Genomic DNA, 25,963 nt, shown 5'->3' on the forward strand with positions numbered 1-25,963 from the left:
TCAGAATAAACTAACGATCCTTACTAGGTCTATAAGCTACTTACAAAAAATAATTTGATGTAAAAAATATTCAATAAGCGGCTAAATATGGCTAAAAAAAAAAAAACTTCTCTTTCAGCGGAGTTGCGACTTGTAACACGTGGATACTCTTACCGATACTTTTATGCAATTGCAAGGCCGAGTAAAGAATAAATACACCAAATTAATCAGAAAATCACAAAATAATGCTATACTGCTAAATTTAAATCAAAAGTTTTAGAAAAACAATAATTTCAAATCAATAAATAAGAAAAATCCACCTAGCGGCTTTGAACACGTCTGGCCCCTACTAGCCTCGTCAGCAAACTAGCATTTCATTTTGGCATAAACTTCATTTATGCCAAAATGAAATGATACTTCTGTTCATCACGCTGTTAGTACATGACCAACCAGATGAACTTGAAAGTACTGTGGCAGTATGTGTGTGTGTATTATGGTTGTTCCACCTTTGCTTCCACAAGCCTCATATAGACATGTATCTACTGTTATCAGTATGAGTCAAAGCAGAAGCCCAAACAATAGAAAAATCTGAGTTCACCACCTCCAAAAATGGTGGCAATCTTCTAGGATTCTGAAGGAATAATAATGGTGGCCTATATTCAAAAAGGTCAAAGCGTTAATAGGAGTAGACTGTTTTTTAATTTATTTCATCAACTTATTCTCTTTCCTGCAGTCTCTGTTTCTGACTCTTTTGAGATCCCTTCTCAGTCAATTTATTCTAAAAAGGTTCTCCTTGATGCCATAGTTTTGTTGCTGTCTAAAATCCCTGTCTCTTCTCATGATCACTATATCCTTAAGAGTTTCCTGTCCAATGCTGTCAATGTTTGTCTGTTTTACCGAGCTGGACTGCTTCATCAAAACTACGCTCTTCGATCAGGATACGTTTGTGTGTCAATCTCAACCTCGTCTTCCCACTTGGTTCATCGCTGGAGGTTATTGTCCTGGTGTTGCAAGAAGATTCACTGCAAGTGGTAATTTGCCAAGATCCAGTTCCTCTATGCTAAAAACTGCAAGAGGTGTGCCCATGCCATTCTTGATGATGCTTCGGATTCTCCATCTTCCCCGGCCGCTGATGACATCTGTGCTTTTTTGGACTTCAGTGTTTGCACCTTGGTTGCCGGGTTTGCAGATGTGCTTCCTTCGCCTGACTATTCAGAGTGTACTGATCTCCTAGCCTCCATCTATTGGCCGATATCTCAAAATGAATTGTCTTACTGTCCACCTCATACTAGCAATAACCCTGATGTTCCAGCTGATTTGCTTCGTAGTTTGCCTGTTAAAGTTTTGATTAATCTTTTCTATATTTTTGTGTGGACTGACTCTCTCCCAGATTCCCCTCTGTTTACTTACAATATTCTGATTCTGAAAAAGAAAAACTCTTCACTTGGTGACTTCCGCACTATTACTCTCTCCTCGGTTCTCCTTTAAGCCTATCATAAAGTCTTGGTTTGATGTATTCAGACTGTTGTTGATTTTGACTGCTGGCAGAGGGCCTTCCAACTAGCTGATGGTTGTGCTGAGAACAACTTTCTCTTATCCACTCTTTTGTTTGAGGTTAAATTGCTCTTTATGACTGTTGTCCTGTTTACTTTCAAAAGGCTTTTGATCAGGTTTCCTTTTCTACTGTCACTAGGGCTTTGATTTGTAAGTGCTTTCCTTGCTCATTAGTGAACTACATTGTGCCTTTTGCAGTCTAGATGCTTCACACATCTTCTAGTTGATGGTTCGGAGTTCCATATTTGACCTACTTGTGCTGTCTGCCAGGGAGATCTGTTTCTTGGTTTCTTTTCAATGCTATCATAGATATTTTGCTTCAGTCGCTTCCTTCGTATATTGGCTTTGGTTTTCAAGGTTTCAAAAATAATAGTATGGCTTTTGCATATGATTTTTTCCTAATTACATCTAGTTCAATAGGTCGGGGTCACCTGGAAATCTCTAACCAGTTCTTCCAGTTATATGGTCTTGCTAAAAATTGCTCTAATTTGTGGACTCTTTTGTCAGTTTCATCCCATTGGTATAAGAAGGTTAAGGGTGAGGATAAAGTTTTTCTCTCTTGGTGGTGGTGCTATCACTTGTTGTGATGTCATCCTTATGGAAGTCTCTTTCCATAGAATTTTCTCCTGAGGGTTGTAAATCCACTTCTTTTGATCTTAATGTTTACTTGAATCGTTTTCACAAATCTCTGCTGAAGCCTTAGCAACTTTCCTCGTGGCAGAGAATAAAAATGCATGGGATGCATGCAAATTATCAGGTGACACAGAAGCCTGTGGTATACATAAGCTAGTCTGTAATCAAGTCACAAAGGAGGTTAGGCAAGCGAAGGCAGATTATGAGAAATCTTTGGCAATGGATGCAAAGGAAAAGCAGCAAAGAGTTCTAATCTTAATTAAACTCTAGAAGGAAAGGGATGAATCAGATTGGTCCATTTAACGTAGATGGTTTGACTATTGATCATCATGGTCAGGTAGTTGATAAACTGAATGAGTATTTTGCATCTACATTCACACATGAGGAGTTATTCAAGGAGGGGGTATGCCAGACATTTATCAAACTCTGACAGGGAGCTAAGTGATTTTGTAATAACTGAGAGCAAAGCGGAGGAGAAATAGTTGAAGTTAAACATAAGGAAGGCATCTGGGGTGGATGGGATCTATCCAGTTATATTAAAGGAGGAAACAAAGGAAGTAAGCAAACCCTTAGCCATAATTATGAAAGCTTCCTTGGACTCAGGGGAGGTCCCCATGGACTGGAGATGTGCAAATGTGTCCTCAATTCACAAAGGGGGATCAAAAGGTGACACAGGTGATTACAGACCAGTTAGTCTAACTTCTGCTCCAAGGGAAAATAATGGAGTCACTGGTTAAGGAAACAATGCAGGGTCATCTAGACAAGACTGCAGTTATAGTTAAGACACAGCACGGGTTTGTTAAGGGGAAGTCTTGTCTGACAAATTTGATTGGATACTATGATTTGATCACAAAGGAATTGGATGCAAAGAATAATTTTGATATCATATACTTGGATTTTAGGAAATCTTTTCATACTGTGGCACATGGAAGACTGCTATATAAATTGGAGCAGTATGGCATTAAGGGCAAGTTGCTACAATGGATAAAAGGATGGTTGAGTGTGTGAGAAAACAGAGAGTGTTTATCAATGGACACTAAGCTTCGTGGACTAATATTATTAGTGAAATCCCCAAGGGTTTGTTGCTGGGCCCATTGTTGTTTTTGATATTTATCAGTGATATTGATGGTGTATCATGGTTAATGTCTAAGTTTATAGAAGATACAAAGGTTGGCACTGTTGTTAATGATAGTAATGATAGTACGCTACTGCCACAGGATCAGAAAAAGTTGAGCAGATGGGCTGAGAGGTGACAACTGAAGTTTAACATTGACAAATGTAAAGTACTGCATATGGGTAGTAGTAACCCCACAGTATTGTATCAACTCGGTGGTACTACACTCAGGTTAGTGGTGAATGAAAAGGACCCGAGGATAATTGTGCAGTCAGATATGAAGTTTTCTGAGCAGTGCAAAAAGGCTGCAAGAGTAGCTCATGGTATCTTGTCAATGATATACAGAAATTTTTCTAGCAGGAATAAGGAGGTGATTGTTGCCTTGTATAAGGCAATGGTCAGTCCACACCTCGAGTACTGTATACAGGTCTGGAGGCTCATTTTGGAAAGATGTAGAGCTGCTGGAATAAGTACAGAGAAAGGCAACAAGATTGGTGAAGGGAACGATGGGGTCCTCTTATCAAGAAAAGTTAAGTTCTGCAAATTGCAGCTTCTGGAGACTAGACACCTGCGAGGTGATCTAATTGAGCTATATAAGGCCTTGAATGGATTGAGCAAGCTCAATGCTAATACAGTATATAACCCCGCTGTTATCACCAATGTCAGGGATCTTTAACCGTGGACACCACTGTGTGAAGTCTCTGGCCAGGAAGTTGTGCACAGTGCATCTGATACGAACGTAGCATACGTGCAATGGTTTCAAAGATACCCAGATAATAGGGAATGTATGCGATAGCCATGGGTGTAAAAACATCCCTATGACCCCTACTCATATCCTTTAGACAACCATCAATAACACTCTGGGATAGCCACATACCTTGAGGTCAGCCGTAGTCTAACTTAATCATCTCTCTCTCTCTCTCTCTCTCTCTCTCTCTCTCTCTCTCTCTCTCTCTCTCCCCCTCAGAGGAGGAACAATGCGACCCTGCCCTTCTCATCAATGCCCGTTCTTATGGCCACTGGCCTGAGCTGATTTAAAATGTGTATAGGTGACAGTATTGTGGTACTACCTGCAGATAAGGGCAGATCTACAGTAGTTTTGAACAAAGAGGATTACCAAGAAAAGTCCCTTTATTTGCTCAACTATAGGACTACCTATAAAGTTGTTCAGAAGAACCCCTTAGTGGGGCTAGAACACCAATTAAATAAATTGGTTCAGGGTTGGCAGAAAGTTGGGGGAAATATCCAAGGAGGTAGCATGGAAGTTACATGCATCGGGCTGTCATTTACCCAGGTTTTATGGGCTACCGAAAATCCATAAGACAGGGGTGCCTTTAAGGCCTATTTTGTCATTTGTAGGCAGTCCGATGCATGCTCTGTCCAGATTTTTGCCAGGGCTCATATCCCCCATGGTGGGATGTTTGAACTTTACACTTAAGAATAGTAGTGATTTTGTACAGTTTGTCTGAACTCAGGAGATAGAAAAAGGGGAAATGATGGTATCCTTTGAAGTTATTTCTTTGTTCACCTATATACCCATTGAACATGGTTTGGATTTTCTGCGGGTAGCTTTGGGAAGAGATGATGACTGGAAAGTATGACAGCCTTGAACTGTGAAGATTTATGTAAATGAATCAGTTTGTGTATGTTTAGTACTGTTTAGTATGTTTATTATGTTGTTTAGAAACATTATGTATCAGCATGTCTGCAGTATGGCCATGGGTTCACCCATTAGTGTGGTTATAGCCAACTTGGCTATGGAAGAGTTTGAAGGTAGGATGTTGATGAGTACTCTTCCACCCCTGGTACAGTTGTGGAAGAGAAATGTCGATGACACTTTTACAGTGATATGGAGGGGTCAGGATAATGGAATGCTCAGTTGGTTGAATGACGGTTTGCCCTATATTCAGTTTACCTCAGAGGTGGAGGGGCCTTCCTTTCCTTGATGTGTATCTGTACAGAGAAGGCCGATGCTTGAGAATTAGGGTTTATAGAAAACCTGTCTCACAGCCAGTACACACAATTTAAATCAGCTCAGGCTGGTGGCCGTAAGAAGAGTGTGGTTAAGGCATTGATGGGAAGGGTGGGGTTGCATTGTTCCTCCTCCAAGGAGAGAGATGATGAAGTTAATGGGTTACGGTTGACCTCAAGGTATGTGGCTATCCCCAGAGTGTTATTGATGGTTGTCTAAAGGATATGAGTAGGGAGTCATAGGGATGTTTTTACACCCAGGGCTATCGCATACATTCCCTATTATCTGGGCATCTCTGAATCCATTGCACATATGCTACATTTGTATCAGATGTCTGTGTACAACTTCCTGTTTGGAGACTTCACACGGTGGTGTCCACAGTTAAAGATCCCATTGACACCAGTGATAACACCTGGGTCATATACGAGGTTGAGTGCCCGGAGTATGAGGAGTGTTATGTGGCAGAAACAAAGTATAGATTACGCGATTGCCTGGTTGAACATGATATAGCAATCAAGATAGCCAATTATAGAGGTTCAGCCATAGCTGAACGTGCTTGGGAGACTCGGTATGGTATTTCAGCCAAAGGAGCGGTTGTTGTTGATAGAGCCCGTGGTTTCTGGAACCAGAAGTGGCTAGAGAGCTTGTGGATATGCTCATCCTGATGTCTACAGTATTAACAGGGATAAGGGCTGCAATATTCATCCATTCTTTGTGTCTCTTATCTTAGGGAGGGATGAACAGTTTAGAATGGTTTGTGCCCGAGCCACTTCCGGTTCCAATGTAAGGGAAGTTAATACAGATCATGTGCCGCGAGAAGGCATCATGGACTAGCTGGGAGGTGTGCGTGTATATATATATATATTGTTTTTGTTTGGATAACCCGTAACCATTTTAGCTGATGAAGACAGCTGCTGCTGAAAGCTGTTGTTGTGTAGTGGTTTTAGCACTTTTAACTACACTTTTATTTTATTGTATTTTATTTTGTTTTCACCTCAGTTTATATTTTATTCTACTGATTTATTTTATATTAAAGCTTTGTTTTATTTTGTTTAAGTCAGTGTTTAGTGCATTAAAATGAATCATTGAGTTCCTGACTCTGGAGACCTTTTTAACGAATTATTCAGTTTGTATTGTTTTCTTTTATTTAAATGTGGACATATTTCTTCTATTAAGTTAGCATTAGCATTAATAGAGACTTACGATGCAAGAAAGCAAGCTTATGCAGCATCAGCCAAAAAAAAAAAAAAAAAACTCTCCTATTTAACCTCTCCGTTTTTTCCAAATACCTGTCCACCTGAGCCTTAAATTTATTTAGGCTATCAACTTCCACAACAAAAGATGGAAGTCTGTTCTACCAGTCAACTACTCACTGGTAAAGGCAAACCTCTGCACATCTGTCCTATAACTGTCTTTCCTCAATTTTAATTTATGCCCTCTCAGGTGATTATTCTGAGCAAGTGGAAGAATCCCATCAGCATTGGGCATGATCAAACCATTCAAGACTTTTATACACCTCAATCAGATCATCTCACAGGTGCCTAGTCTCTAGATGCTGTAATCTGCAAAACTTAAGCCTTTCTTCATAAGAGCAACCCTTCATTCCATTCACTAATCTTGTTGCCCTTCTCTGTACTTGTTCCAACAGCTCTACATCCTTCTTAAAATGAGGCCTCCAGACCTGTATACAGTACTCAAGGTGTGGCCTGACCATTGCCTTATACAAGGGGATAATCACCTCCTTATCCTTGCTAGAAAAATTCCTGTATATCATTGACAACACACCATGAGCTACTCTTGCAGACCATCTGCACTGCTCAGAAAACTTCATATCTGCCTGCACAATTACCCCCAGGTCCTTTTCCTTCTCTACCACTGTCAGTGTAGTACCACAGAGTTGATACCTTACTCTGGGGTTACTGTTTCCCATATGTAGTACTTTACATTTGTTAATGTTTAACTTCATTTGCCACCTCTCAGCCCATCTGCTCAACATTTCTAGATCCCGTTGCAGTAGCGATCTGTCATTAGTGTCCTTAACAACCCTGCCAACCTTCGTATCGTTGCAAACTTGGACATTAAACCTGATATACCATCATCAGTATCATTTATAAATACAGAAAACAACAATGGACCCAACACCGAACCCTGAGGGACTCCACTAATAACATTAGGCCACGAAGAGCAGTGTCCATTGATTACCACTCTCTGTCTTCTCTCATTCAACCATCCATAGCAGCAATTTGCCTCTGGTGCCACACTGCTCCAATTTGTGCAGCAATCCTCCATGTGCAACAGTATCAAAAGCCTTTCTAAGATCCAAATGTATGATATCAAAGTTATTCCCTGCATCCAGTTCCTTTGTGACCACATCATAGTATCCAATCAAATTGGTTAGACAAGACTTCCCCTTAACAAAACCATGCTGTGTCCGAGCTATAACTGAAGTCTTGTCTAGATGATCCTGCAGTGCTTTTTTAACCAGTGCCTCCATTAATTTCCCTGGAACAGAAGTTAAACTAACAGGTCTATAATTACTTTTGTTGCCCTTTCAACTTCCTTTGTGAATTGGGGTCACATTTGCACATCTCCATTCCATGGGTACCTCCCCTGAGTCCAGGGAAGCTCTCATAATTATGGCTAAGGGTTTGCTTATTTCTTTTGCTTCCTCCTTTAATAACTGGATAGATCCCATCCACCCCAGGTGCCTTTTTTATGTTTATCTTCAACAATTTCTCCTCCACAAGTTGTTTGTATTATTGACAAAATTTTTAATAATTATTCTGTCATTAATATTAAAAAGTGTTCAGTTTGAAAATTGAGTTATTTTAATTTCCAAATTATTTTTCTTTATTGCAGAGTCCTGTGCATCCCCATAGGTGAGTTTTTGCTTGTCTGTAATACACAGATTTTAAAGATTTTTATTGAACATGTGAATTAAAATTCCAAATTGTATTATATTTGAGGATTTGTGTTTAAATATTTTCTTTTATTTTGCAAACCTATGTGCTTTTCTTAATACAATAGAACTTCATTAATCTGACACTTTTTTGCAAATTTACATAAATAACCAAATACGAAAGCCAAAAATCCTAATAATCTAGAAAATGATCTTGAAGTTTGTTTCCTGGGATGCTGTTGTTTTGGCAGTTGCAAATTATATATGGCTATGAGAAACTCTGCGAAAGCTTCCCTAGCCTCCTGAAACCGTTTCCTGATTTCAATTAAATTCATAGTATATGCTAGATAATTATTGATAATAAAATTCTGCAATATATGTTGCTCATTGGTTGTTAATAACTGACAGTTAGTTACTCTAATTGAAACTGTATTTCATATAAAATTTTAAAGAAATCAATTTTTTTTAAACGTAAGGCGAAGAATGTGATTTTCTAGTGCGACTGATATACTGTTTTGCTAAGCCTATGATAACAAATGCCTGCATGATAAAATTTTTTTTAAATGATTACCAGAGCATCACATTATAAGAATTAAGTTAGATTTAAAAAAAAAAAAAGAAAGAAAAAAACTCACTTTGAAAGATTAATGACAAACAAGTTTGAATGACAGTAGCTGTCAGTCATGATCGAGCAGCCAGTGAGAGAGACACCATGAAGCTTGATTGACATTACAAACATGCTGCTTTGTCATTTTATTGGAATGTTGCATAATCTTTCTACAGTAGTTAATGATCCCTGTACTGCAATTCCATATAATATTATTATTACTCATATGGTGCAAGGAAGCCTGAGGCTTATGCTGCACCAACCAAAAGAAAAAAAAAAAAAATCTGAATTACCCCAGAGAGAGAGAGAGGTGGGGGGGGGGGCTTCCAGATTTATGTTTTTCCCATACTTAGTGTTAAAACTATCATTTCTGTTGTAAAACTATCCTCATTAAAAAAAAATTTAACACTTTTTTTCTTGGATTGAAACCTAGTGATTCTCTTTTTTTTCTTTTTTTTTTTTTTTTTAATGTACAAGTCCCCAACATACTGTATTGACATCAAGGGTTATAGTTGGTTTTTCTTATTTTGAGTTGATACCAAATGAATGTATCAAATGTTCAGTACCTGAATATATGAGTATTATAAGAAGAAAAGGTGCAAGAAAAGGGAAGGAGCAGCAGTGCGTAGCACACACTTCTTGATTAGACCAGGGTTCGAGCCCATCACCACCAAATACGCAGGATGTGGAAAGGTCAGGGAATGACCACCGCATATCCCGGAGCAATATATCCTTAGTTGCTAATGCTTCTAAAAACCAAATAACAACAACAGCAAGATGTTTAGGGACTAAACTATTATTTAGGGAATGATGAAGCTTGCTAGCTATTTGGATGTGGTTCTCAACACTGTATACACTAATTCTAAAGTTTTCAGCAACTTCTGTTGATGTTCCTTAATATGCTTATTTTGGAATTGCTGATAGTTCCTGTTTCACATTCATTAGCATTAGTAGAGGCATATAATACAAGAAGGCAAGCTTATGCGGCATCAGCCAAAAAAAAAAAAAAAACACTAATTTCGCCCCTCCGTTCATTCGAAATACCTGTCCAGTTCAACCTTAAATTTATTTAGGCTATCAACTTCCACAACAAAGGATGGAAGTCTGTTCCACCAACCAACTACCCACTGGCTAAAGGCAAACTTCCGCACATCTATCCTATGTCTGTCTTTCCTCAATTTGAATTTATGCCCTCTTAGGTGACTTTTTTTTTTTTTTTTTTTTTTTTTTATGAAAACCCCAAACACGAAAGGTATCAAAACCTATAGTACTTAGTACCGTGCATAGGTTGAAGGAGAAGTATGGGGGGAGGGGGATGCCGGAAACTTTGCTCTAGAGACTAAACATGGGTTTTACCACTTCAAGCCTCCAATAACCAAAGTGGTGATATTTCACACCGGTGAGCAGGAGGAAGAATCCCATCAGCATTCAGCATGCTCAAACCATTCAAGGCTTTATACACCTCAATTAGATCACCTCGCAGGTACCTAGTCTCCAGACACTAATTTGCAAAACTTAAGCCTTTCTTCATAAGAGCAACCCTTTGTTCCAATCACTAATCTTGTTGCTCTTCTCTGTACTGGCTCCAACAACTCTACATCCTTCTTAAAATGAGGTCTCCAGACCTGTTTAAGGTACTCAAGGTGTGGCATGACCATTGCCTTCGTAGTAGTGGCATGTGATGCAAGAAAGCAAGTGTATGAGCTTATGCAGCATCAGCCAAAAAAAAAAAAAAAAAAATCACACCATTACCTCCAAATGTCTGTCCAGTTCCTCCTTAAATTTATTCAATCTATCAATTTCCACAACGACAGATGGAAGTTTGTTCCAGCAATTAACCACCCGCTGGCTAAAGGCAAATTTCCGCACATCTATTCTACATCTGTCCTTTCTTAATTTGAATTTATGCCCCCTTAGGTTCGTAATCTGAACAAGTGGAACGATGCCATCAGAATTCAGTGTGCTCCACCCATTCAAGGCCTTATACACCTCAATCAGATCACCGTGCAGATTCCTAGTCTCCAGCCACTGCAATTTTCAGAACTGAAGCCTCTCTTGGTAAGAGGATCCCTTCATTCCCCTCACCAATCTTGTTGCCCTTCTCTGTACATGCTCAAGTAAATCTACATCCTTCCTAAAATGAGGCCTCCAGACCTGTTTGCAGTACTCAAGACGTGGCCTGACCATTGCCTTATACAGAGGGACAATCGCCTCCTTCTCCCTGCTAGCAAAATTCCTATATATCATTGACAAAACCCCATGAACTGCCCTGGCAGCCTGTCTGCATTGCTCAGAAAACTTCATATCTGACTGCACAATTATCCCCAGGTCCTTTTCATTCTCTACCACTGTCAGTGTAGTACCACAGATTTGATACATTACTCTGGGGTTCCTGCTTCCCTTTACAGAAAGGATAGACAGGATAGGAAGGGAGGAGGGGTTATGCTATTAGTTAAGAAACACACAAAATCCAAGGAAGTGAAGCCAGTCGACATCGCTGGACAATGCAGTGTCGAGTCAGTTTGATGTGACATAAGCATTGGGAGATCAAAATTGAGAGTAGGAGTGTGCACATAGGCCTAATGACTCTGATGAGTATAATAAGAAACTGTACAGGGAAATAGAGTGGGCCAGTAAATCAGAGTCTTATAATGGGGGGATTTTAATTTCCAGATATTGACTGGAATTTGTGGGTTGGTCACTCACACACTAGCAAGGCTTTTGTGGATTTACTGGATGATTGTTTTCTACGTCAGCATTTTTGGGAGGCAACTAGAGGGAGTAATACTCTTGATCTGATTGTCAGTAGTGATTCTTCATGCATTAAGAATCTGCAAATAAAGAAACCACTAGGTGGTTCCTTTATCTGGCAGTGATCACAGTGTGCTGAAGTGGGATTTACTCAAAGAAGTAACTACCATCAGGGGTAAAGGGAAGGGTTTTTGCTTTCGTAAAGGCGATTACGGTGGTCTGAGACAGTATTTAAATTCTATATAGTGGGACCAACTGATGATGTTACCAACAGCAAATTCAAAATGGAAAGCATTCGAAGAACTTATCTTGGACGGTACTAGGCTTTACATACCAACTAAGAAATATTGTTCAAGGTTTAGGCCTAAATGGATGTCAGATGAATTAATGAGACATATGGCAGAGAAGAAAAATGCATGGGATAGATATAAATTAATGGGTGAGATGGAAGCCTATAATAGATATAAGCTGGTCTGTAGCCAAGTCACAAAGGAGATTAGGTAGGCAAAGGCAGATTATGAGAAATCCTTGGCAAAGGATGCAAAGAAAAACAGAAAAGAGTTCTTTACCTATGTAAAATCTAGAAGGAAAGTGATGAATCAGATTGGTCCACTGGATATTGATGGTTCAGCAGTTGAAGATCCTGCTCAGGTGGCTAACAAACTAAACGAGTATTTTGCATCTACATTTACAAATGAGGAGTTATTCAGGAAGGGGAATGCCAGAGGTGAAGTAAATTCTGGCAGTCAGCTAGATGATTTTGTAATAACTGAGAAGAAAGTTGAGGATAAACATAAAAAAGGCACCCGGGATGGATGGTACTATCCAGTTATATTAAAGGAGGCAGCAAAGGAAGTAAGCAAACCCTTAGCCATAATTATGAGAGCTTCTTTGGACTCTGGGGAGGTACCCATGGACTGGAGATGTGCAAATGTGACCCCAATTCACAAAGGAGGATCAAAGGCTGACACAAGTAATTATAGACCCTATGAGTTTAACTTCTGTTCCAGGAAAATTAATTGAGGCACTGGTTACAGTAGTACTGCAGTATCATCTAGACAAGACTTCAGTTATAGCTCGGACACAGCATGGTTTTGTTAAGGGAAAGTCTTGCCTGGCCAATTTGATTGGATACTATGATGCAGTCACAAAAGAATTGGATGCAGGGAATAACTTTGACATTATATATTTGGATCTTAGAAAGGCTTTTGATACTGTTGCACATGGAAGACTGCTGCACAAATTGGAGCAGTGTGGCATTGGAGGCAAATTGCTGCTATGGATAAGGGGATGGTTGAGTGGCAGAAGACAGAGTGTGGTAATCAATGGACACTGCTCAACGTGGACTAATGTTATTAGTGGAGTTCCTCAGGGTTCAGTGTTGGGTCCGTTGTTGTTTTCGGTGTTTATGAATGATATTGATGATGGTATATCAAGTTTAATGTCCAAGTTTGCAGATGATACAAAGGTTGGCAGGGTTGTTAAGGACACTACTGATGCTATGCTGCTGCAACAGGATCTGGAAAGGTTGAAAAGATGGGCTGAGAGGTGGCAAATAAAGTTTAACATTGACAAATGTAAAGTACTACATATGGGAAACAGTAACCCCAGAGCAACGTATCAACTCTGCGGTACTACACTGACAGTGGTGGAGAATGAAAAGGACCTGGGGGTAATTGTGTTAGGCAGATATGAAGTTCTCTGAGCAGTGCAGACGAGCTGAAAGAGTAGCTCATGGTGTCTTGTCAATGATATACAGGAATTTTTCTAGCAGGGATAAGGAGGTGATTATTCCCTTATATAAGGCAATGGTTAGGCCACATCTTGAGTACTGTATACAGGTCTGGAATCCTCATTTCAAGAAGGATGTAGAGCTGCTGGAATGGGTACAGAGAAGGGCAACAAGATTAATGAATGGAGCAAAGGGTGCTCTTACGAAGAAAGGCTTAAGTTTTGCAAATTACAGAGTCTGGAGACTAGGCACCGGCAAGGTGATCTGATAGAGGTGTATAAGGCTTTGAATGGTTTGAGCATGCTCAATGCCAATGGGATTCTTCCTCTTGCTCAGAATAATCACCTCAGAGGCCATAAATTCAAATTGAGGAATGACGGATGTCGGATATATGTGCGGAAATTTGCCTTTGGCCAGCGGGTGGTTGGTTGGTGGAACCGACTTCCATCATTTGTTGTTGAAGTTGATAGCCTAAACAAATTTAAGGTTCAACTGGACATATTTCGAACGAACGGAGGGGTGAAATGGGAGTGGTGTGTTTTTTTTTTTTTTTTTTTTTGGCTGATGCTGAATAAGCTTGCTTTCTTGCATCATATGCCTCTACTAATGCTAATGTTAATTACCAATCTCTGTCTTCTCCCACTCAACCATCCCTTTATCCATAGCAGCAATTTGCCTCCAATGCCACACTGCTCCAATTTGTTCAGCAATCTTCCATGTGCAACAGTATCAAAAGCCTTTCTAAGATCCGCATTAGCATTAGTAGAGGCATTTGATGCAAGAAAGCAAGCTTATGCAGCATCAGCCAAAAAAAAAAAAAAAATCCCCACTTCCACTTCACCCCTCTGTTCTTTCAAAATACCTGTCCAGCTGAGCCTTAAACTTATTTAGGCTATCAACCTCCACTACAAGGGATGGAAGTCTGTTCCACCAACCAACCAACCACCCGCTGGCTGGCTGGGTGGTTGGTTGGTGGTTGGTTGGAACTGTATCCAGTTCCTTTGTGACCATATCATAGTATCCAATAAAATTGGTCAGGCAAGACTTTCCCTTAACAAAACCATGCTGTGTCCGAGCTATAACTGAAGTCTTGTCTAGATGATCTTGCAGTGCTTCTTTAACCAGTGCCTCCATTAATTTTCCTAGAACAGAAGTTAAACTAACAGGTCTATAATTACTTGTGTAGCCCTTTGATCCTGCTTTGTGAATTGGGGTCACATTTGCACATCTCCAGTCCATAAGTTACCTCCCCTGAGTCCAAAGAAGCTCATAATTATGGCTAAGGGTTTGCTTACTTCCTTTGCTGCCTCCTTTAATATAACTGGATGGATCCCATCCACCCCAGGTGCCTTTTTAATGTTTATCTTCAACAATTTCTCCTCCACTTTGCTCTCAGTTATTACAAAATCACTTAGCTCCCTGTTAGATTTTGATAAACTTCTGGCACACCCCTCATTGAATAACTCCTCATGTGTGAATGTAGGTGCAAAATACTCATTTAGTTTGTTAGCCACCTGAGCAGGATCATCAACAGTTGAACCATCAATATCCAGTGGACCAATCTGATTCATCCCTTTCCTTCTGGAATTTACATAGGTAAAGAACTCTTTGCTGTTTTTCTTTGCATCCTTTGCCAAAGATTTCTCATCTGCCTTTGCCTGCCTAATCTTTGTGTCTTGGTTATAGACCTGCTTATATCTATCATAGGCTTACATGTCACCTTCTCAGGTGGTAGATGATGTTCAACCGGTGAAATACCACCACTTTGCTTATTGGAGGCATGAAGTGGTGAAACCCATGTTTAGTCTCTAGAGCAAAGTTTCTGGCAACCCCCTCCTCCCCATAGTTCTCCTTCAACCCATGCACGGTACTAAGTACTATAGGTTTTGATACCTTTCGTGTTTGGGGTTTTCATAAAAAAAAAAAAAAAAAAACCTATTAATTTGTGTGTATCCCATACATTTTTCTTCTCTGTCACATGTCTCATTCTAATGTTCCTAAAAACCAAATAACAACAACATGTCTCATTAGTTCATCTGACATCCATTTAGGCCTAAAACATTGATCAATATTTCTTAGTTGGTATGTAAAGCCTAGTAGCTTCCAAGATAAATTCTTTGAATGCTTCCCATTTTGAATTTGCCATTAGTAACATCATCAGTTGGTCCCACCGTATAGAATTTAAATACTATCTCAGACCACCATAGTCGCCTTTACGAAAGGAAAAACCTTTCCCTTTACCCCTTATGTTAGTTACTTCTTTGAGTAAATCCCACTTCAGCACATTGTGATCACTGCCACCTAGCGGTTCCTTTATTTGCAGATTCTTAATGCGTGAAGAAACATTACTGATAAAATCAGATCAAGCGTATTACTCCCTCGAGTTGCCTCCCGAACATGCTGATGTGGAAAAAAGTCATCCAATGAATCCACAAAAGCCTTGCTAGTGTGTGAGTGACCAACCCACAAATTCCAGTCAATATCTGGGAAATTAAAATCCCCCATTATAAGACTCTAATTTACTGCCCCACTCTATTTCCCTGTACAGTTTCTTATTATATGCATCAGAGTCATTAGGCCTATAACACACTCCTTTTTTTTTTTTTTTTGTTTTGTTTTGTGTTTTTCCTCGTCTTTTCCCATTATTATACGTGGTCAGCGTTTTTATTGTTTTGGCATGCAATTTTTACGGCCAGATGCCCTTCCTGACACCAACCCTCACCCTTTATTCGGGCTGAGGATATGCGGTGGTTATTCGCTGACCTTCTGCATCCTCCGTATTTGGTGGTCACAGGCTTCAACTCTGGTCTGATCAAGAAGCGTGTGCTATGCACTACTGCTCCTGCCCACATGGCTACGGAGGTCCCCCATAACACACTCCTACTCTCAATTCTAAATAATTCTCTCGGTCATTGAAAATCTTGGAGATTTTAAGCTTAGGGAGCAAAAAAAATCACATGGAACTAAACTTTGCAAACCAATGAAAAAGTCTTGAAAAATTTTTTTTTTTTTTTTTTTTAAATTTTGTGAGTTTGTTTCAATTTTCCTTAATTTGAAACAAAATTTGATGCAAATTTTCTGCTCAGTAAAATTGCCTACTTTAAAATTCAACGTAACACACAAACACCTATTCAGTGCGTGCTAATTCTGGCTAATTGCAGATAAACAGATGATTTGTACATTGCTCTGTGTAGGCAATCAATAAATCATGTTGGGGCAAGTCAACTTGCTGCAATGTCAAGGTATAAGCATCAGTCCCTAAACTTTTTGAATCACACTGCATATGTTAATGCAGTTCTGCACATACTATACATTCATATAGGCTGCAGTAAGATGGACTGGTAAAAACACTGAAGTCAGTCAACTTATTCATAAATACGTTGCTGCCGTGCGTTTTTTTTCTTTAAAGAAAAATATGGCACCTAGTTTAATTGTTATTGTTTATTGATCTCCAGATTAGTCTTCTTTAGGTATTGTGATGTTATTTTTTGATCTATTCTTAGGTAGAAATAATCTTTCATGTCAGGCTGATATATACTATCTTTCATTTGTTTGGAGAGGTCTGGTACATTTACTGTCAGTGATGGAGGAATTTCAATCAAAGCTGCAGGTAGCCAGAGTAGCCCCCCCCTAGCTATTCTGAGTTTTTCAACACACAACATGCAAGTCGATGCAAACTTGTATTTCTACAGATAAATACGTGATATGGATATGAGTAACAAGCTCCAGTACTATCAATATAGATAATAACAAAAGATATGGCAATAATATCAGGTTGATGACAAATTCGTGCTTTTATTGTAAATCCAAACCAAAGAAGCCTTCTTCATTGGAAGAAGGGGCGGGGAACTTTGGTCATCAATTTTTTGACTAATTACCAATAATAAATACAAAATACAGGTTAAGTATCCCCAATCTGAAAATCTCCAACCAAAACTTTTTGAAAAATACACAAGTTCTGGAAACTGGAAGCCCTGGTGGGAAAGAGCTGTGTCATGGTGTGTTGACATCAGTAAAGTGCCAATTATCATCAACGCAAGGTGTCTATGTCCATTACTCACAGTTTGTTTAGTTTATTCTCTGCTCTGTGGTGCAAAGATATTGTTGAAAATGTCAAAAATACCCGATACCCCAGGTAACAGTGATAAGAAGAAAGGAAGCATTTAAGTTTATCTATAGAACAGAAAGTGAATTTGTCGAAGAAACTTGGCAGTGGTGTAAGTGCGAGATGTCTTGATGATATACTATGTAAAAAATGTTGTTCCAACACCAAACAGAAGAGTTTGGTGTTGGAACGGCCACCATTTGTGACCTGAAGAAAGAGAAGGATAAACTGTTCAAGTTCTATGCTGAAAGTAATGAACAGAAGTTAAAATGAAAAATAGAAAAACACTGCATAAAGCTAAAAATGAAGATTTCTATTGTGTCGCAGTGACGGAACACGCAAAGATCTATCATAAAGAACTGAAAATGGAAGGAACTGTGAATATTCAATGGGCTGGTTATATTGAATATTCACAGTTCCTTCTGTGAATTCACGGCATTAAATTTTTAAAGATTTGTGGTGATAAAGCATCTGCTGATCACAAGGCAGTGGAGAAATTCATTGACGAGTTTGCCAGGGTCATTGCCAATGAAAATCTGACCGCAGAACAAGTCTATAATGCTGATGAAACATCAGCATTATTGCCCCCACGAGAGAAACTAACTACAGCTGGTGAGACAGTCCCAACAGGAATTAAGGATGCCAAGGGCAGATTAATTGTGCTGGGATGTACTAATGCAGCAGGCACGCATAAGTGCAAACTTGCTGTGATAGGCCAAAGCTTGCATCCTCACTGTTTTAAAGGAGTGAATTTCTTACCAGTCCATTATTATGCTAACAAAAAAAGGCATGGATCACCAAGAACACCTTTTCTGATTGGTTTCACACACATTTTGTACCAGCAGCTTATACTCACTGCAGGAAAGCTGGACTAGATGATGACTGCAAGATTTTGTTATATCTTGACAACTGTCCTGCTTATCCTCCAGCTGAAATGCTCATCAAAAATAATGTTTGTTATGTACTTTCCCCCCAAATGTGACTTCATTAATTCAGCCATCTGACCAGGGTATCCTTAGATCAATGAAGTGTAAATATAAAAACACTTTTTTGAACAGCATGTTGGCAGCAGCAAACAGAAGTGAGGGTGTGGAAGGTTTCCAGAAGCAGTTTAACCTGAAGGATGCCATATATGCTGTTGCAAACGCTTGGACCTCAGTGACTAAGGTGTTACAGTTATGCATGCCTGCCACAACCTCTGGCCTGCAACTATGCTCAGTAATGATGATGAAGCAGCTAATCATTTTGAGAAAAATATTGTCTGAACTTCTTACATATGCAAAAACAGTGCCTTTGGAGCCTGTCAGTAAACTGGAAAAAGTGGATATCAAAGAAGTCTTTAACATTGATAATGATGCTCCAGTTATTTATTCAATGACTGATAGTGAAATAGCTGAAATGGTTTTGGATCATGGTAAAAGTGACGATAAAGATGACATTTTATATATATAAATTTTTCCACCATGTCGTCTATAGGCATTTTTACTGCCCTTTCCACTGCAGTAAAAATGCCTATAGACGACATGGTGGAAAAATTGCAACGAACTCATTGAAGGACTAGAGCAGCGTGCTTTTATAACAGAACAAGAAACAACGTAAATTTATAAAATAAGACTTCTACAACAAAAACCTTTTGTTAATGAGGCAGATGACTCTGGAATAAACATTTAAAAGGGCCATTCAGCACAATGTCTCCTCATCCCTGAAGGACCCAGTTCCTAGTCCTTCAGCCACTTGTGATGTTCCCTTCTCGAGATGGTAAATAAAAAGGGATTTTTTCACATGAAATATGAATTTTGGATTAGTATTTGTTGCATTTATATTCTTTTGGTGGCAGAGACCATGTTTTTTTTTTTTTTTTTGGTAAATAAAATTATCTAAATTTTATTTCAACCCCACTATGCCATGTATTCCAAAATCTGAAACATTTCCGGCCCCAAGCATTTTGGATTAGGGATACTCAACCTGTATTGTGTATAATAACACTATGATCAGTTGGCATTTTAGCCTCTTATAAACTTTCACCATTTTAACTTTGTCAGCATTTTTAATAGCAAGCATTTTGATTTTTCTTGACATTTTGAAAAACTATCATCTCAATTGCAAATCACTTATTTATTGTTCAGTAGTTTCTGAAGCATTTGAAGACTAGTATAACTTGTGCAGCTTTTGTGTATGCTTATATATATTATTTTATTTATTTATTTTTTATTTTTTTTTTGAGGAAGGGGACATATCACTAAAAGTCTTCGAGATTAGCATTATTAGAGGCATATGATGCAAGAAAGTAAGCTTATGCAGCATCAGCCAAAAAATTAAAAAAGCTCCAATTTCACCCCTCCGTTCATTCCAAATTACCTGTCCAGCTCAGCTTTAAATTTATTTAGGCTCTCTAACTTCCACAACAAAAACAACAGCTCTTTCATAAATGATGGAAGTCTGCTCCACCAATCAACTACCTGCTGGCTAAAGGCAAACTTCCACACATCCATCCAACAATTATCTTTCCTCAATTTGAATTTATGCCCTCTCAGGCGATCATTCTGAGCAAGAGGAAGAATCCCATCAGCATTGAGCCTACTCCAACCATTCAAGGCTTTATACACCAGATCACAATCAGATCATCTCACAGGCACCTAGTCTCCGAAAACTGTAATCTGCAAAACTTTAGCCTTCCTTCATAAGAGCAACCCTTTGTTCCATTCATTAATCTTGTTGCCCTTCTCTGTACTCCTTCCAACAGCTCTACATTCTTCTTAAAATGAAGCCTCCAGACCTGTATACAGTATTCAAGGTGTGATCTGACCATTGCCTTATACAAGGGGATAATTGCCTCCTTATCCCTGCTAAAAAAATTTCTGTATATCATTGACAAGACACAATGAGCTACTCTTGCAGACCATCTGCACTGCTCAGAAAACTTCATATCTGCCTGCATAATTACCCTCAGGTCCTTTTCATTCTCTACCACTGTCAATGTAGTACCACAGAGTTGATACAATATTCTGAGGTTACCGCTTCCCATATGTAGTACTTTACATTTGTCAATGTTAAACATCATTTGCCACCTCTCAGTCCATCTGCTCAACTTTTCTAGATCCTGTTGCAGTAGGATACTGTCATTAGTGTCATTAACAACCCTGCCAATCTTCGTATCGTCTGCAAACTTGGACATCATCAATATCATTTATAAATACAGAAAACAACAATGGACCCAACACTGAACCTTGAGCGATATACAGATATAAAGAAAATAATATAAATAAAGATATAAAGAAAATTTTCATAGTTACACCTCATCCCCAATAAAAGCCTTGTATTTATTTATACTCAGAAGAACACTGGATTTCACCACATGACTTTGCACTTCATATGCAGGCTTTCAAATACCACTACAATTGGAATTTTTTAAATTTTTATACAAGATAACTGAGTTTGGATGTTACTTTTTTTTTTTGTTGCATTGAAACCAGCCTGGTATAAATAACTTATTTTACATATATTGTCTTGAAACTTTGAAGCTGTAAACTTTGCACAGATACAATTTTGTGTAAGAGAAATATCTGACTGGCTGTATTTTAATGCATTATCTTTTTTATATAGTATATCATCATGGCTTAGCTGTATGAAAAGCCGGGTGAGTCTTGCTTTTGTCTCCAAGTTTCTCTTCCTATGTTAAGTATTTTTATATAACCCTCTGTTTGTGAACTCTGTTATATTGTTTGTTTCATATGTCCCTAAAAGCTGTTTTATATTGTATATAGTGTGAATGTATAATCACTTTTCTCTATTCAGATAAAACAACAATGCAAATATGATAATTTTGTAGAATTTGAAATAAAGAAATAATGCATGTTAAGTGTAACATATTGTTCTTCCTTGATAATTAATATTCGTTAGATAAAGACTTGTATGTGGATTTGATGCTAGTTTATTTTATTTATTTATTTTTTTTTAAATGCAAAATTTGAGTACTACACTTTGAACTTGAATTTTCATAAATGATATCAAGATTTTGTTTGCTCTTTACTATCATTTTGTTAATAGTAGTATATTCATGCCTGCCAACTTTTACAATTTAGTTGTGCAGTTTATGCAAAATGGCCATCTTTTATAGTTTTATTTGAAAGATTTATTTAAAAAATAAAAAATCTCTGTCATGTTCATGTTGTTTTTAAAATATGTGGTGTAACAGACCTTATTGATGCTTATTAATGTTGGCACTAAAGCCATCTAACAATGACTTTCAAGGGTTTTATGCTCATATTTCATGGTGACATACACTGTTTATTTGCTGTCACCTGTCTTGCTAGTGGACAAACCCACTGCTTGGTAGGTATATAGGTACACTGCATCAGTGCATTCACATAGACAGTAATTCAATGTCAGTATGGATAAACGTTGCAAGTTAACCGACTTTGAAAGCGGGATAATAATGGGTGCCCAATGCATGGGTTACTTTATCGCAGAGGTGTTACAGAAATTGCGCTATCCCCATTCGAAAGTATCGAGAGTGTATCGGAAATATGCCATTTCTGGAATAGCATCTCATTGCGGGCGGAGAAAGGTAGTGGATGAATGTGGCCATCGACATCTGTCTCGCATTGTTTCAGCCAACCAGAGAGCAACAGTTCCACAAATCACCCCCAACTTCAACGAGGGAGGTGTCAGAAATGTCTCCGCCAAGACCATCAGGCGATCATTAGCCACAATAGGTTATGGAAGCTGCCAACCCAGTAGAGTCCCAATGCTAACACCATGACACAGGACTTTACACCTTAACTGAGAAAAATAACATTGGCACTGGATTTTGAATGATTGGAGATGGGTCTCGGGTTTGATGAGTCCCATTTCCAGTTATTTCAAGAGGACGGGAGGGTGCATATCTGGCGGAAACCGCACGAAGCTATGCACCCGTCATGTCAGCATGGGACTGTTCAGGCAGGTTGGATGGTTGGTAATGGTCAAACTGGCACACGTTGGGACCTCTGATACCTCTAGACGCATCTCTGAACAGGCCAGGTTACATGTCCATCCTTGCAGACCATCTGCATTCCTTCATGGTCATTGTGCACCCACAGGGCAGTGTGCCTCCCTACAGAGCCGTAGTGACTAGAACATGGTTCAAAGAGCATTTTGCAGATTTTACCACCATGGAATGGCCTCCCCATTCGCCGGACATGACCCCTGTGGAGCATCTTTGGGATGCTGTGGAAAGGTCCATTCTAGCTTTGGACCACCCAGGAATGCGATGGAATTATGGACAGCAGTGCAGCAAGCATGGATGGAAATACTTGTGGGATACTTTTGTGAACTAGTGGACTTAATGCCTCACCGTGTGACTGCTCTTATCCAGGCAAAAGGCGGACCTACTCGTTATTAGGTAGGTATCTCATGATTTCTGCCCATTCAGTGTACATTATATATACTTTAATGGGACTTGTCACCCATCCCCAGTTTCTGGGTGGCACCACGTTTCTGTTAGCCCTATTATGTCAGCATTAATTGTCGTAACCAGGAGTTTGAATTCTGTCGTTCTATTAACAACACTCCTGACATTACTGTGGACACAGTTAAGACTAAGTACTCTTCTATAGTTTACCCTAAAGTAAGCTATAGAAGTAAACTATATGAAATAAACTATTTATCTTCCCATTCATTTGAAACTTTGCAACCCTCAGAACATCTTGCCAACATCCGCTGTTACTGCAACAAACAAAGATTCTTGAGGCGGGTGCAAGCATTACTTCGACCCATATCATCAGATAAATGCAGATCTGTGTTACCTTTCTCCCCATAACTAGCAGTTTCTCTGAACCCTTAAGGTATCCTCAATAAGGCTGGCAAAATTCATCGCACCACCTTTATTGAATTTTGCATCTGAAAAGGAGTTAGTATTATGAATGATAAATGATTTCCATTCCAAAAAAAAATATGGCTGATAGAACTCCTCCTTGAGCCACTCTTCAGTTTCTTCTCCTGAAAAAAGGCCTTGAACATATGTAAATTTCCAGATATATTGAAAGATTATCGTAAACAGCTTTGATACTGAGAAAAATTATATGGAGTTAGGATTTTTTTTATTATTATTAATGTTTTTAATTGAAAGGTGGGTTTTTAAGGTTAGTTATTGTGGTGTCACTGGTGTGAATATGAGGGGATCAATAGTTTAAAACAAAAGTGATTAGTTGTGGATTTATTGTCTCTCTCAAATAGTTTCAAAAGCCAACACTATGGAAATAGACTTTAACCAACTCATGATCACATCTGCACGATTGACAGGCTGAAATAGCCCCATTCTCTATGACAACCATCAAAAACCATGCATACCACATGCAGTTCTAATCATTCTCTTGCACTAAAAACTGCTAATCAACTTGATGTAATACTTCTTGATCACTACTAATTCAGGGTATAACCTTCATCCGGCCAAAACTGCCAAATTGCAAAAAACAGAATGCACTTGCCAAAATTTTCTATCATGCTACCCTGAAAGTTTTATATCAAGCTGCCTTGATCCTCTGAAATAAACTTGAAACTCTTGAACCTCCATCTATCAAACAACATAATTGCCTATCTGAAACATGGCTTGAACCTGAACAGAAGTCAATAGCCCGTGCTGCCATTGATGATATACAACTTTCTACACATCAAGATCTCATCCAGAAGTGGTAGATTAGCTATTCTCATGAAAGATACAGGATTAAATTTGTTTGTGCCACATCTAGTAACTTCCTACAATCCGAGTCAGTTTCGTTCAAGTATGGAGACTGCACCTGAAGTAAGACATTGTGCTTCTTGAAAGGGTTCAAAGATGGGTAACTCGCCTGGTGAGATCGGAAAAAGGGCATCCATATGAGGAAAGACTTCGAATATGTGGGTTGCAGAGCTGGGAATCTAGGCACCTTAGAGGAGACTTGATTGAGGTATTTAAGGCTCTAAAAGACATAAGTAAAATGAATGAGGATGAAATTTTCACGCATATAAATGATTCTAGAACTAGGGACCATAATTTCAAGTTACAAGGGGAGATGTTTAGGCTGGATTGCAGGAAGTTTTATTTTAGCCAGCCAAGTTGTCTGTTTCCTTTTCTCGTGTTAATTATTTAATATATTTTTTAAATTTTCTTCTTCTTCTTATTATTATTTTTAATTTATTTTATTTGCTTATTTTTTTATTTTTATTTTATTTTATTTACTTATTTTTTTATTATTTTTTATTTTTATTTTAATTATTTATATTTTTGGTTGGTGCAGCATAAGCCATAAGCTTCCTTGCATCATATGGCCAATACTAATACTCGTGATCGTGAAACTATGCTTCGTTAATTGATGTAGCAACAATTTACTTTCCTCTGCTACTCATCTACTCTGTGGCAATTTTAACCTTCTGCCACATATGAGAAAACCTTTACAATTACTAATGATCAGTCTCTCACCAGCAAATTTTAAAATAGTCAACAACTATCTCAACCTAATTCTAAGTTTTGGTGTTTGCAGAGTCAGCATCCCACCATAACCTCCTTCATATCAGATCATAACCCGATTACATTTACTTCTCTTAAGGCCTATGCCTAACTTCAATAGCCCTAAGACCATGGAGAAGAGTTATAATTTCTGACTTTTCTCAACCCCCATACATACTTAATGGCAGCCAAGTACCCAGGCGACATCATTCTTTACTAGGGCATAGAAGGATGTCATCCACTCCTTGCAGTTGATCTCATGAGATGGGTGCATTTGCCAAGAGTGTTTACTTGCCCACAGGGACTGGAGTGTGGTGGACCTCAGATTTATACAGAAGCTACTTTGTCTAGAGGCAAAGTGCTATTTATTCTCTATCAGACATAGTACGTTTCTTCAGATCTTTATCTGGATGGATCTCACTGCCAAATTCCAAACCAACACCACTACCAGATGGTTATTCCTGTAATACTCTTGAGTTTGCTCTCCCTCTCTGTCTCTCTCTCTCATCACCAGGCAGCAATTTACAAATGCTATAAACTCCCCTGCCCATTAATGACAAAATAATATCTTATTTTGTCATTAAGTGGCTTAGCCCCTACATCCTAATGTATTGCCCACATTTATGACATTTACAACTGAATCCTCTCCTTGCAAGAGTATTGAGTAGTAGTGTAGGTATTCCCTTCCTAACAAATACTCAGTGATCCCAGTGCCACAAATCCAAGTGAAAACATGCCGAAAAGATTTTAGACCTATTCCAAATGTTTCTACCCTCCTCAAATGCCTAAACGAATATGCCTCCTCAAATGCCTTCCAGCATTAAGCCATGATTTCATGCCTTTTTAGAAACATAAACAGTTCCAGTTACAAATAGATCACCCATAACAAACTTCTTGAGAGCACAGACATCCATCCTATCAAAGTTTGAAAATAAATAGGAATTAGCTGTTGTGTACGCTGATATTGAAGTTGTTTTTGACAATCTCAATACCATATCTCTTCTCAACAAACTGCAGTCCTTCTTCAGGATAAATGGAGAACTTCTCACTCTCTTCATTATTGAATTGGGGTTGTGTCCACCTCGCAATCAAGAAGCCCTCTCTACACCCAGCAAATAGTTGCAGGGATACTACAAGGTGGAGTCCTTTTTG

At 38.7% G+C, this 25,963-nt stretch overlaps 1 protein-coding gene across 1 annotated transcript in view; it reads left to right on the plus strand.

The window, feature by feature from the left end:
• LOC150083718 (AP-1 complex-associated regulatory protein-like) overlaps positions 1-25,963 on the plus strand; it is a 149,489-nt gene that overhangs the window by 53,488 nt on the left and 70,038 nt on the right. The window contains exons 4-5 of the mRNA XM_090378582.1: positions 8,112-8,131; positions 20,950-21,006. Coding sequence (XP_090234708.1) covers positions 8,112-8,131; positions 20,950-21,006 — 77 coding nt within the window. The remainder of the gene's footprint in view (positions 1-8,111; positions 8,132-20,949; positions 21,007-25,963) is intronic.

The sequence above is a fragment of the Mastigoproctus giganteus genome, chromosome 7, assembly GCF_048544385.1.
Source record: "Mastigoproctus giganteus isolate SK-2022 chromosome 7, ASM4854438v1, whole genome shotgun sequence".
Lineage (NCBI taxonomy): Eukaryota > Metazoa > Arthropoda > Arachnida > Uropygi > Thelyphonidae > Mastigoproctus > Mastigoproctus giganteus.